A 14,425-nucleotide genomic window follows, 5' to 3' on the forward strand; every position below is an offset into this window, starting at 1 on the left:
CTTAGATACACCTTATGCTGCAGCCTTTCTGTCCAGCCTCTACTACGAGATGAGTGCATGTCTTTTTCTTAATTATCTAAACTTTATGAAGATGACAGAGAGAAATTGGGTTTGTGTTCTGTCTTTGGCTAATCTGAATAGCAAAGTTCTTTTTACTATATTAAATGTATAGAGACAATAGAGAATTGTGCAAATAGCGAAGGAATATTTTGTTACTTTGAATCTTAGATCTTTTTCATTTTCTGTTTTTGTTTTTAACACACGGAGTATCTAGTGATTTTTAAAATCAACCATTAAGTTGACATTTTATGTGGATAGGTTATTCAGTCTCTCCCTTCTTTCCCTCTTTCCCAAACTTCAGATCCAGGAAGTTACAACTCCCTTCCTCATGCGATCGTGGTCAACCTTGCTGTTTTCTTTGAACTTTGGGATGCGTTTGCACTTCACTGGGTGACATCTACTCAGGTGGCCTTAAGTGATGATGACATGCATGATGTGAGTAGACTTTTCATACTACATTAGTAGAAGTAGCGTGAAATTAGTCTGCAGAACACTTTCTCGTTTTCAGGGACCATGAAATAAACTACAGTGCTTCTATTGGTATTCAGAATATGCCTGAAATGAGGCAAATAATTATGGGGTACTCTGTTTATTTCAGTGGCTGTATTTCTGCTCTGTCTTCTCACTGCTTCTGTGTGGAATGTAGGTTTTCAGCCTGCAGATACTTTGCGTAGGAGCTATCCTTCCTGGAATGTAGATATCCATTGCTGAACTTTATCATCTGGCCTTCTGTGCTTGCTTACGATGGTATGACTTGTGCCATAGAAGCGCCTGTTTCTCTCCACTGATGATGAAGGGAGTATCCACACCCAGGTCAGATACAGCTGTCTTAACCTGGACAGCAGACATGCAGGTCACAGGGGTGGTTCACTTCTACTCCCTTTTCACACCATGAGGATAATTTTTCTAAAATCTAACAGCAGCATTGTAAACTTGGTCCAGGGATTGCTTCACTTGTGTAGTTCCTGCCAGCAGAGTCATGCAGCTTTTTTAGAGAACATAGAGTTGAGCTGTAGTTCTGTATAAAGCACAGCGTGACTCTGAAAAGCTAACAGAAATGGCAGTGATTTTTAATTTTCTCTTGCTTGAGGTATGAAGTACTCTGTAACATGCAGGGCTCAGCACATTACTAACCTTTTTGTCTCGTTAGATTTTGTATTGCTTGCTGTGGCGTGACCGGTTCTGGGCAGTCTCTGACACTCTGACAGTGGATTCACCAGGGCTGTCACTTCTGTCTTTGCACTGGCACTGGGTTATGAAACATCTAATTGACAGAATTCCTCAGATGCTTATCGGATCAGACCAGCACAAGTGAGTGGCTTTGATCTCTGGTTGTGTTAAATGATAGTGTAATTTACCCTCCCTCTTTTTTTTTGAAGTATTATAGGTAATTAGTGTTGTTTCCTGTTGGTGTCCAAATTGTGTTCTGCTGGTAATGAAAGTGCAATGTATTAAATAGCTGTTCAGTATTAAAATTCAGATTTCTAAGTGTTGGGATTCTCCTTGGCCATATGATCACCTAGAATTTTACTCGTTTTCTGTACTTGTAGTGGAAGGATAAGAGACTTTTCAGATGCATACTTTTTTTTTTACTCAAACTTCACTGAGTTTTTTGTCTTTCCTCCAAGGGTTTCCAAGGAAATCCAGTCTGTTTCGCAGCAGATTCAGAACTGCTTGGCTAATCCTGTTGGTATTTCTGCCAATATGAAGCTATTACAAAAGTCACTAGGAAGACCTCTTCCTTTTAAGGTATTGATACTCTGCTTGCAAAAGATATGAATTTTCAGTGATGTCCAAATACCTTTGAAATGATCCTTACCCTTAAGAAAGGAAAGCACTTCCTCTCCAGTCCAGCAAAAAGGCATTCCTTTTGGACTTGCAGGAATGATTAAAAAAGCCATTTCAGTGGATGTTAACATACATCTTTTTTGTGACATATATCAGCTATCCAGATAGCATTTCTACTGTTAACTATGCTTTGTATAGATAGCAGTTATTTAATGTAGTGATGGAAAAGTATGAAAATGTAACTGCTTGCTCTGTTCTGGAGACTTGTGAATATCAGTGTGCCACTTGCTTACTTAGCGAACATATGAGTATATGAAATAGACCATGTATTTCCTTTTACACAGCATAAGATAGGACTACCTTATGACTTACAAAACAAATCCACTTACATTTGACAGTTGTTTTTTCTCTTACTTTAGCAATTGGTCTCATTCAATAAAAAAAAATCTTGTAGTAAATTTTTCCGAAGAGTATAAGTCCCTTCTTAAAACAGGGCACAAGGAGACATGTAGATTGCTCGTTTTGGTGATTAGTAATTAGATCTAGGTTTTTACAGCCTTATCTTTCAAAGATTCTCAGCTGTTCAAAAATACACAGTTAATATATGAGACTTTCAAGAACGTTCAGTGCTTACTGAGAGCTTTAAGAGATTTTTCTAGGTATCAAACGTATTTAATTGCAGGTGTCGAGTGACAATTTCTTTTAAGTGACAGTAGCTTCTGGCAATTTTGATTGATTTATGTATTTATTGCTCTTAGTTGTTACCATGTTGAGGCATGGTTTGTCTGCATAACATATAGTATTTTCATGAAGGAAAAAAAAAAAGAAAAAACTTAGTAAGGGGGAACTGTGGCCTCCTATTTCAATTTCTGTCTCTAGTGTATTGAGTAAGGCTGTAAAAGAATTGTTGTTAAGCTGTATATGTGGTTGCAAGTTGGTGTATGTGTACTTCAGTTGTATGCTTATGTATTTGAAATCTTCAAGTTCTGACTATAGTCACAGATTTTATTTTGTTAGCATTGCTGAAACAAATTGCCTCTTGTTCAAATGTCTTCTTCATATTTCAGGATACGCTGGGCATGGATTGTTTTTCTCAGTTAAAAGTTCTCAGCAAACCAATTAACATCTTAGAGTCAAGACTGGCCTTTGGAGAAAGTAGATGGCAGGAAAAAATGTGCTGTCTGAAAACTGCTGCCTCTGGATGGAAGGTGAAGAAAGCATTGCTGCAAGCTGATGGCCTGATACTTAGAGCTAATCACTTAGAAGACGTTAGTCTGGGTAGGTAACACTTCTGAAGAACCTAACAAGATGATTCTGCCATCAGCATTATATTTATATAGAAACAGAAAGGATGTGAAGTGTTCACTGGCAAGAAGCATAGTACATGCATTTATGTGCCTTTTACACTCTGTCATACAGGTCAACTAAAGATTTTTTTGAAAGCTGTACATTCACAACTGAGAGCAGAGGGACTTAAATACAGTCATTCAGAAGAAATGTTCACTGAAGATACCATCTCCAACCAGTTAGACCCTGCCGTGTTAGTCCAGCTCTGCAGTCGGGTTCAGCTGTGGCCTGCAATGGAGCAGATGGGTGTGCTCTGGCAGTACAAACTGACAGCCGATTATGTGGCTAAGGCTTGTGCAAGAAGGTAAGGAGGAGACTGGAAAAAGAAATTCCGTGCTTCTTTCATGAGACTCAGAATCCCTAGCTAAAAGCTGCACCTTCAGTGCTGTGCATTTGTGTGTAAATCTGTGTTTTTGTACGTATATAGATAACTGTATATGCATATATGAACATGTGCATACACGCTTTTATTTATGTGTATAAATACACATATGCTCATTGTCTGCATTCAGAATGGTATCTGGGCAGCTGTAAAACATGACATTGAAAGAGCTGTTTAGTGCTCTACTGACAAAGTATTTTTCTTTAACTGATTTTCATTGATGCAAATAGAGGAATGCTGATGTCCAAGCCCATTGGTATAAAAACATTAGACCCCAGCAACAGCTTCATTAGTGGTAGAATGGATTATAAGTGGAGGAAAAATAAAAGCTTCTATGTAAGAGTCTAACTGGTAGCATTTTCCTTTTAATGAAACAAGCCATTCTTATTAGGAATTAACATGAAGGTATTTATGGCCATGTTGCTGGGGTGCTGCAGAAAGACTGCATAAGACCTGACAGTGAAGGAACTACATTAATGTGCATGTTTCCATTTGTGTGCAACAAAAAAAAAGTAAATTACATGCATATATTTGTAGTTTAAATTAACATTATTAATTTCAGAAGTATTAGCCCCTTCAAGGGGCCAAATATTTTTATCTGTTTATCATTGGTTAAAACAGAGCTCTTCATCTATTGATTGCAGTGAAAGTAATTTTTTGTGCAGTGAGACTTCTAGAATCATTCATTCAATCTTGAATTCAGCAAAGTCCTGATTTTCACATGAACTGTAAAGCTGGAAGACAAAGTCTCCAGATGTTTTGTATGTTTTGCTGAACATGCTGCTTATAGCTACAGAAGATGCTGTTTCTTTACCCATTAGTTGTGAATTTGGATTTTGCCAGCTTTGAAGGATGCAAGTATTTTGGGTATTTATTAGAGGGCTTGTTCATCTCCAGTGCTTAAAATATTACTTTAACCTTAAACAGTCTTTGTTATTCTTGTTGCCTTGTCTGCTGTTCTGAATTTGTTTCATTATACACATGATTTGTGTGTCATGTTTAGGCATTAATTATGTCATATTTCTTTTACCTCCTACAGGAAGAACTTCAGTCAAGAATTAGGCACATGTTCAGATCTAGTTCAGCTTATAGCTTTTGCTCTGAAATTGACACCAGCTGCCTCTCACCAGCTGTCTGGACTGTGGCACTTGGTACACCTTAGTGAAGTAAGAACAAGTTTTAGTTCTTACTAGCTTCTTAGCTCTTGTTCCATTTATCTGTCTATCACCTAGTAGAAGACAGGAAATTGAGTGGTAGGTGCCAGCTTGGTTATATTGATGTACTCAAAATAATTTTATGCTGAAAAGTATTTGCCTCTGTTCCTGTGCCTCTAAACTTTTTGGGTCTTGTTACAAAACAAATAGACTGAGAAGGTTATCTGATATATTTCCTGTACAGCAATTTAATATGCCAGTGAAATTCTAGTCAATTAATATTTAATAATAATATATAATATAGTGATGGCTGCGTTCCCACAATTTTCAATAAACTAGCAAATTCTTCTTAAATGCTTTGAAGTAGAAAATGGGGTAGCTTTACCAATCTTCTGTTTATGCAACCTTGCATATCATATTAAAAGGCTGCAGAGTTACAGACTAGTGGCTGTATTCCGAAAACTTGCTCTTTAAACACATTGAGTATTTTGTAGACAGAAGCAGGTTGAGCCAGTGCAGGCCTCAGGAAGTGAGTTTTTCTTCTTGTTGAGAAGAGATACGAGTGAACCTTTGCAAATTTGAAACAGACCTTAAGGAATATCTTGTACTATCTCTACTAGAAATGTGTCATGCTCTTTTTTTTGTCCTGCTTGATTCTCTTTTACTACCTGTAAATTATCCTCAACTCCAGGTTTTTCCTTCTCTTTATAGATATCCCCCGAAGAAATGTCTATTCTGTCATCTCAACTAGTTCATGCTGCACTAGAATCCTTTTGGAACAGTACTTTCACCACAGATCCAGACTATTGGTTGACTTGGAGACCACTGCCTGCAACAGAGGAAAAGATGCCTTCTAAATCCCATCTGAATAGTTCTATGAAGGTTCGTTTCTTCTTTCCTAATCAAGCAAGACCATTTTACTAATTCAACAGCTTTCTCAAACAGTGTTATAAATTTTAGCATGCTCAGTACAAGTTGCATCTGAACAATCTCTTTATCTCTTAATTTAGGGCCCAGGTATTTTGACCCGAGCAGTTTTCTCAAAGTGCTTCTTTGAAATTCTAACTAGCAGCAGCAAGACAAGCCAGTGGGATGTGAGTGGACATCCTGTTCTGTCTTCATCCCTTGTGACACTGGGAGAATGGATGGAGAGAGCACAGCAACTTCATGAAGTCAGCACAGCACTGTGGACCAACCTGGCTGTTGCTTCAACAGCAGACTTTAGGTATTAACATTTATATGGAAGGAAGATCTTATTTAAACCAGGCATGTTGCAGAAGCTTGCTTACCACGTGCAAAATTTTTCCATTCCTTTGTCTCCAGATACACAGATTCTAGACTACAAGGAATAATACTAGGCAGACAACTCTCCAGCCTGGTAGATCTGGTTCCAGCAGATCTTCAAGAGGAATTTTTGGAGTACTGTGAGAAGCTCATCCTCAAGGATCTTGTTGCATATGAGTACCTTCTCAAGATGCTTAGAAGCATCGCTGATCAGGATCTACTTCCTAAAGAATTCATGTTTCTCCTGCTCACTTGCTTGCAGCAGTTCTTTAGGGAAGGGCTCAAAGAGTTACCAGAAACAGCTTGGCGAGGAAGCCTCTGGGTGAATATTGGTTTGGTGCAGATCCAGTTGTGGCTTCCACAGACCAGGTTTGATCCAGCTATTAAAAGAGAATACAAGCTCAAGTATGCCAAAGAAGAGGTAAGCATGGAGCTGGCCAATTCTTGGTCATGATTTTTGAACTGTGGGATTATAACTTCTTTTAATGTCCAAGATGATGCTGTACCTATTTGGTTACCAAAATCAGAACCTCAGAGGAAGTTTTTTTTTGTCTTTTTAGTTAGACCAGCTGGAGTGTGAATGGAAAACATATGATTTGTCATCCCAGCTGCATACAGGAAAAAGTATTGAAGACAAAGCACTCAGCAACTATATTCATCCCCATCTCAGGTAACAACTCAAGCATTTAACTCTTCTCTTTTAGGTTGGAAACTTTCTTTTGTTGCTCAGGCTCAGTTTTCTTCACAGCTTTACGATCTGTGTTATTATGTAGGAATGAGGCTTGGCGATTTTAAAGTAGCAACTTGCATATTGAGGTGATAAAGAGAAATACAGAAGCTGTTCTCTTTACTAGCACTAACTAAAGAACTGCCTGTGCGTGCTTCTCACTGCTGCAAATAGAATTAAAGCAATGGCCCTCATATCTTGAGGAAATGGAAGCTATGCCCAGAAGTGAAAATAAAGTCACACATCTAAATTATGGCAGTTTCACCAAACTGTGACAATGTTTCTGACAATTTGAAATGACATGGATTGTTTGTCTGTCACTGTAGCTCTTTAAGGCCTCAACAGAAACCAGTGCTGCTTTGGAGAATTCTTTGGCTGATTTGTGTTAAGTAGAAATGTCCAGATGCGTATTTTGCCATCAACCTGTGCCTATGGTGCTGTGGTTAAGAATCTCACCACATGGAATACACTGCTGAAGTGTAGACTTTGTAGCCATTTTTTTTTTTAATCTGAGGAATTTAAGGAGGAAACTTTAAGGGAACAGATTTCTCCTTTATGCAGGTTTCCAGATTTTTCTTGTACATGGAGATAAAAACTGGGGTATTAGTCATAATTTTTCACCATTAATGGAAGTTTTCAATCTCATGTTGTACACACAGATGGATCTGGTTCGTCTGTGCTGTTGCTTAAATAAGATGATAGTCATTGAAAGCCAGTTCTGAATGGCTGGGTTTTACCAGTTGCTTCCAGTAATAGTACTTTTTCCTTAATGCTGACAGAGCTATTAGGTAGCAAGCAAAAAAAATGTAATTCCAGTTTATTGGAGAAATGCAGGGAAAATAAGAAGACGGGGTGTGTGCATGTTATACAGGTGCCACCTCTTGCTCTTTCCTTATTTGCTACTTTACACAAATTAGCAGAATATTTGTTATGAATCTTCTATTGTGTTACCATGCAGCTTATGAAATGCGTTTATTACAGTATATTGCTGAACTGGTAAATGTTATTTCTTAACAGACTGTTGCAGGAAAGAATGCAGAGGTTGAATGAGCAAATAAGCAGTCTCTCCAGAAAAAAGGCCTTCAGGCCTCCAGCTCCACTCTATGACTGCTTGTACCAGGAGGCTCACCAGTACATCAACAGCATAGCAAGGGTTTCTGCAGTCCAAGACCTTTTAGCCCGCCTTCTGCAGTTCCTTGGTGGGGAAAGACCAAAATCACTCCAGGCAATAAAAAACCTGCTAAATGAAGAAACATCTTGGCAACAATCACACCATCACTTCAGAAAACACTTGGTGGAGGAGTATGCTGCATTCCCTGATGCCATCATTCCACTGCAAGCTGCCATCTTACAGTTACAACACGGCATGCGATTAGTGGCTTCTGAAGTTTATGCCGCGCTCAACAGTTTTGTTTGTCCAGCTGATCTCAACAACCTCCTTACTTCTTTATTGACATTTCCATCTGTTGGCCATGCTTTTCCCACATACTTGGCTCGTGCAGAAATTTTATGCTCAGTGAATTCAGTTGAGGTCCTTCATGGACTTAAAAAGTTTTCTCTGAAGCACTCTGAAGGAGAATCTGAGGGAGTACAGAAGCCTTGTCCAACTCTGGAACAGCTCCTGGTGAATGCGTTGTTGCACCTTCGATGTCACGTGCTATCCAGAGGAGAGATGGACCAGAAATCTCTGCGGCTTTTTAGACACCTGTGTCAGGTAACATCTGAGTGCTAGTGGCTAGGATTCTTGCACTGAAACTGCCTTGATAATCATCGGTGTGATGTTCATGAACTTTTTTTCTCGTACATTGATAGAATAATTCAACATTTTATGTTAGCTTTTTTGGATTTATTGAGGTGTGAACTCAAAGCCTGTAACGTTTGCAGGCTTTGTTAAATGTTACAGGCTTTGTTAATGGTTACAAGATTTTGATAAAAAGCAACAACAAAACAAATTAAAAAAAATACACAAAACTTTGTGGAAAGTTTCTCTATGAAATGGTTAAGACAGACTATAATGGCCAAGCACTCTTGCACAGTTTTAGTCTGTTATGAGAGCAGTTTACAAATCTTCATTCAGATTAGATGGTGTTGATTTATACTGATGCAGACTGTAGAGGGGGAAAGAACCAAGCAAGATAGATGCTGCCTTACCAAAATATGAGGCATTGAGGTGATTTTAAACGTAATTTTTTATAATAATATGTTACTTTGTTTTCCCAGGCAATTATAAATGAATGGGATGAACAGGAACGCCGTGCCCAAGAAAAGGAAGCAATGGAAAAGAGTCTGTACAGATACAGAAGTAAAAGTCACGGGAAAGGAAAAAGTGAGGAAGAGGAGGAGGAGGAAGAATTTAGGAGGAGATTTCCTTTTCATGAAAAGGTAACAATGGAAACTCTATAATGAAGAAACACAAAATTTATGTCTAAAGTAGCTCCTGAAATGCATGTTATATAAGTAAAATGAGATGAAGAATGAAACGCTTTTTTGTTAAGCAAAAACAGAAATGTGTGTTAGATTTTTGGATGAATAGATATTAAGTACTGTGGTTTTTTTTGTTTATTTTCCCTTCAGCTAAATTATCCTAAGTTACACAGCTGAGTCACAATATGATTAGTTACTCATGGTAACATTCTGGAATGTGATTCAATTAATGAGTAGGGTCTTCTGAGGTTTTGTTGCCTGTGAAGAACTTAAATCTCCTTGATTAAATATTTGTATTGAAGCTGGGAGATTTTTTTTTAAAGTTTAACTGGTCTGCATTACTGAACAATTTTTGAAGTGACTTCACCAGGCAGTGTGTGTTGTGCAGTGCACGAATCTGTGAGCTAGTTACGTGCATCAACATGTAGCTGGAAGGTTGAGAGGTAATAGTTCAGATCTCCGAGCGATCAAACAGCATTGAAGTGGTTTATCAGCAGGTATGACTGCTAAAGCTTGTTCTGGAAGAGGTTTTGTTTGGTCGTGGCTCGGGGCTCACTGTACTGCACTCTTCTGCCTGCTGTGGTTTATGCCCTTAATTGTTCTATTTGCCTGTGTTCTGTTTCAGACTGACATCTGGTTTGTGAGGCAGGCAGTGTATCTATGTGAATGCCAACTCCAAATCATTAGCATTAGCACATTGTTGCAGTGCCAGAGAGTACAAAAAAGAGGGTACAGGGGAGGAGAGGAGGAGCATTAAGGGAAGAAACTATAATTGATCTCTTAATTATAATGCAATTTGTAGGACTTTGAAGATATCACAGCTGAGGCAAGTCTAGAAGAAAACATGGAAACTGAAGATCCATTGGAAGACCAGCTGGAAGTAGACAGAGCCCTTTTGTCCAAGAGCTCGATGCAAACCGTAATGACGGTTCACCAGCAGTTGTGCTTAAACTTCGCTCGATCCCTGTGGTATCAAAAGAGTCTGCCTTCTCATCAAGCTAAAAATTATTTCACTGCATTTGTTTCCTGCTATCAGACTGGTGCATTTCTGGTGTCACAGTACTATCCTTTAATTGGTAAGATTGCTAGCAACACTTCAGATGTACAGGTTTAGCTTTGTAATGATTTGTTAAAAATGAATTGTACTGCAGATCATAAAATAGACCTATTATAGGGTAAGTGTGCAGAAGAAGTGTCCTTTTTCCAAAGAATTTGTCCCATTTTCAGAACCGTCTTGCAAGGCTTTGTTTTTTTTGAATTACTGTTTTTTTCATTTGTTAATGGAACACAGTTTAAGAGTAAAGTGAACCTACTCCATATTCAGAAATGTTGATCACTTACATCTGCATAATTCTGTGGAAGATTATGCACTTGCAGAAATTTCCCAGAGGTAAAATGTGAAATTAAGTTCAAAAAGAAATTGATTTCAGTGGAGCTTCTATAATGTAAATCAAATAAATGAACAAAAACAAAGTGATTTATTTGCTTTGAATTTTGGCACAATTGATGTGAAAATCATAACAATGTGTGTGCAAGACCTCAGAATAATATTTTTCATCACTTTTCAAAGCAGCACTGTATTTCAGTTCTAATAAATGTGTATGCTTGCAGTTAGGAAGCAGATAGTGCAAGAGGACTGCTATTTCTACAGTAATATATTTTTGTGTTTATACCTGAGGTGTAATGGATATTAATGTGTTTGTTAGTTCATTTTTGTGTTGGATTACTTTTTTCACAGAGTCTTGCTAATAATTTTGTAATAAATATCCCTTCAATGTGAACTTAGGAACGGAGGAACTGTGGTTTTCTGCCTGGACTGCAGTGTACCTTTAGAATTCTTTTTGAAAAAAAAAAAAGATAAAATAGAGGATGCAAGCTTCAAATATACCTCATTTTTCCTACAATCTCATCTTATTGCTTATGTGTGGTATAATCTTATATCTTTGTAATACATAACATAACTAAGGTTTGGAATGCAGGAAACGAATTAACTTTCCCTGTTCAGTTGGAAAAAAAATAACACGTGTGACGTCTTTATTTCTTGACTTCCTAGGTGCTGAAATGAACGATAGTCTTCTGGGAAGCCAACTTCTACTTAGCACTCTTCTTCAAAATACCTTTTTTGAGGAACTAACGTCAGATCTTGTGCTACAGCAAGATGGCCCCTATGATTTTTACCAACATCCTAATATTCAGCAAGTCCGGCTGTGCCAGCCTGTACTTGATAATTTTGCTAAAGAAGTAAACAGGTTACTGCAGGAATGGCCAGAGCATCCAGTACTTCTGCAGGTAAGGATAACTCAACCAAAGTTTAGGAAAAACAAAAGCATTTTAAAATTGTTTGTGTGTGTAAATATATGGGAAGATGTGCATAGGGCCTGTGCATGCATATACTTGCTCAGATGTCAGTATTACTTACGCAGTTGTTTTGAAGTCATAGCTGTTTCTTCTTAAGAGAAATTAGATACTGCTAGCAGTTTAGTTTTACTTAAGAAATGGTAAGTAGTATTCACTGTACACTCTGTTCTTACAGCTTTAATCGGTCTTCGATCTGCTGTACTTCAAAGGTTCTTGAGGTCTTCTGCTGTTTGGGCTTCTGTTTTTTCCCAGATTGCTTTTTTCCATAGTGTTTTAAAATGGATATCTTAGGCACCAAGGGGGACTGTGTGGATCTTAAGTTATTTCTTGAAGATTAATGCAGAAATTTAGGATCAGTTGGAGCTCTCAGCATTAGGTCATTTCTGCTTGTTTCCTTCAGAGTGTTTTACTGAACTACTAGGGAGCTAATACTAAAATGAAGAAGCAGTTGAAAATGTTCTTACCTCTTTTTAAAGTAGGGTTATGCTAATACAAATCAGCTTAGCTTCATGACTGCTTTTGTTGAAGATCAGATGCTGTACGTTGAACACTTGTTTTTCATTCTGCAGCTGTTGGTTGTGATGGACAGAATCCGGAGTTTTCCACTATCTAGTCCTCTCTCAAAGTTCCTGAATGGCTTAGAAATCCTTCTTGCAAAGGCACAGGTAAGAAGAGAGCTAATGGAAACTTATTTTCTCATTTATGCTTTCTTATTTGTATTGGTACCATGATAAAAACAACTGAAAGCTGAGTGCTTGCCAGGATTTGGGGAAGTGAATTGCTCCATGCTGTGAGTTTAAGGAGTTAGGAGAGTGAACAACAGTATTACAGTGCTGTGCAGATACTGATTTCTGGCTTTGTATAAAGAAACTTTTTTTTGTTGTGTTTTTTGTTTGTTTTTTCCCCCAGGACTGGGAGGAAAATGCTAGTCGAGCTTTGTCCTTGCGGAAGCATCTTGATTTGGTCACTCAATTGATTATTCAGTGGCGTAGACTGGAGTTGAAGTAAGAACTGTCCTTCCCTATTGCTGTTTCTTAAAACTAAGCTTCTCTCTTGATACAGAGACACGTTGCAATGCATTATTGCTTTAATTGTGAAATGTTTCCTTTCTTTGTGTTTGTGTAGCTGTCCTTGTACAGGTATAAAAACAAACAAATAAAAAGGTAGTTGTATTGGCTCAGAATGAGTATGTCCAGCCCCATATTGTCTTTCGTGGTGACCATATGTGTACATGTGTGTATGCCTCAGGAGGGACAGAAGCAGGACACAACTAGAATAGTTCATCCTGATGTTTTCCCAGCCTTCTCCTGTTTTTAATCCCGGGGTTTGCTGAGCCTGTAGTGGTTTGTCTCTTAAACAACCACTGTTAAATTTTGTTTTAAAAGTATTAGCCAGTCTTCTGTTTAGACCATGTAAAGCTTTTATATCCATAATATGCTATGATCAGGAATTCTACAAGTTTGCCTCGCATTTTGTGAAAGAAAACTCTTTTGAAACCTGGCTCTGATTGGTTTTGTTTGACAGTTGTAGTTCCTTCATTTCTTCTGTCATATTTATTAGTGTCAAAGCAGTGATCTTCTGTAGTTGATTGTGTATATTAAGGAGATGTGCAGATTATTTCATCCTCTAAAATCTTCCTTTAGTTTACCAGAAACAGAGAATAAAGTGTGTGTTGTTTTGGAGCCCAGATGACTCATGAGCTTCTTTTGTATTTTTATTTTCTCTCACTGTTTTCAGTTGTTGGTCAGTAAGTCTGGACAATATTATGAAGCAGCATGTAGAGAAATCCACAAAGCATTGGTTCTCAGTCTATCAGATGATTGAGAAGTATCTGCAAGAACACACCGAGGCAAACATGGAAGGCAAGTATATAAACATGTGGCACAGTTGCAGCAATTACTAAGGATGCATAATTAAGCTCTCAAATGCCCAAGTTTAACTGTGCACTTTAAGGCGTAGTTATTGTCCCCTTTGCTCTGCAATAAATTCCGTGACTGTATAAGGTCTTTCATATAGAGTGAATTTGGTATTTTTTCTGAAAGCATGTGTGTAGGTCACAGGACTAACATTGTAGGGGTGTAAAGGAGAGATGCTTGTAAAAGGAATCCAGGAGAAAGTAGAATGGTAGTAATCGTGTGTCAGGGACATATAAACATTGTAAACTGGGATTTGGAAGCCTTCACCTGCAGCTGGAAAAGGCATCTCACTTTTTAACTGCACAAAGCACAATTCATATTCTAACTGAGCTACTTTAGTATTCTGTATAAAGCATAAAGAATTCTTACAGTAAGTGTGCTTTAGGTATACACTGTGCCTAGCAAATCTGTCTGCAGGTGTTCAAACTACGTAAAATAAGAAAAAAAAAATACTTCTTTCAGTCCCTAGCCCTCCCAGATTTTCTGAAATTGTGAAGATGAAAATAACATTCTTTGGAATGAGGCAATGTTCTTCCAATCTCCTGGCTAATTAATAAACTTGACAAATTAAGATCCTTGGGTTCTTTTTACATCTTCCAGTATCTTCTCCCATAGGCAGTGCTCTAAAGACGCTACTCTCTACTAGATTTTTCCAAGATCTGTTTCTATCTTGATTATTTTGAGGTGTTAAGGAATTGGCAGCAACTAATTTGTAGCATGTAGTTTTTCGTCATGGCTGAAAAAGTTCATAAAGAATAGCAAGTTTTCTCCATATACTTAGTGTTCACTCAAACTGGGCGTGTAGCTAGCCTCCTCAGTGCTGTCTTACTACTGCCTCTTGTCCTGTCTCCTCTTTTATCCGGTGTATTTTTTTGCTGGTTTTACTTATTATTAAATTAGAAATTCACCCTCCTTTTTTTTTCCTAGTTTGTTTTGAAACTTCCTCAATAGAAACCCGATACTTAGTTGGAAGTTCACAAGGAGC

General features: G+C 37.9%; 1 protein-coding gene across 4 annotated transcripts in view; it reads left to right on the top strand.

Annotated features, from left to right (window-relative positions):
* Positions 1 to 14,425, top strand: part of MDN1 (midasin AAA ATPase 1) — a 98,902-nt gene that overhangs the window by 54,816 nt on the left and 29,661 nt on the right. For all 4 annotated transcript variants that reach the window (XM_080586595.1, XM_080586593.1, XM_080586594.1 and 1 more), the window contains exons 53-69: positions 362 to 495; positions 1,211 to 1,371; positions 1,689 to 1,809; positions 2,916 to 3,126; positions 3,268 to 3,499; positions 4,617 to 4,743; positions 5,443 to 5,613; positions 5,742 to 5,956; positions 6,055 to 6,436; positions 6,576 to 6,685; positions 7,760 to 8,456; positions 8,963 to 9,124; positions 9,969 to 10,242; positions 11,220 to 11,455; positions 12,094 to 12,189; positions 12,434 to 12,528; positions 13,262 to 13,386. In XM_080586595.1, the coding sequence (XP_080442721.1) occupies positions 362 to 495; positions 1,211 to 1,371; positions 1,689 to 1,809; positions 2,916 to 3,126; positions 3,268 to 3,499; positions 4,617 to 4,743; positions 5,443 to 5,613; positions 5,742 to 5,956; positions 6,055 to 6,436; positions 6,576 to 6,685; positions 7,760 to 8,456; positions 8,963 to 9,124; positions 9,969 to 10,242; positions 11,220 to 11,455; positions 12,094 to 12,189; positions 12,434 to 12,528; positions 13,262 to 13,386 (3,549 nt within the window). The remainder of the gene's footprint in view (positions 1 to 361; positions 496 to 1,210; positions 1,372 to 1,688; positions 1,810 to 2,915; positions 3,127 to 3,267; positions 3,500 to 4,616; positions 4,744 to 5,442; positions 5,614 to 5,741; positions 5,957 to 6,054; positions 6,437 to 6,575; positions 6,686 to 7,759; positions 8,457 to 8,962; positions 9,125 to 9,968; positions 10,243 to 11,219; positions 11,456 to 12,093; positions 12,190 to 12,433; positions 12,529 to 13,261; positions 13,387 to 14,425) is intronic.

This window comes from Anser brachyrhynchus (genome assembly GCF_964034855.1).
Source record: "Anser brachyrhynchus genome assembly, chromosome: 3".
NCBI lineage: Eukaryota > Metazoa > Chordata > Aves > Anseriformes > Anatidae > Anser > Anser brachyrhynchus.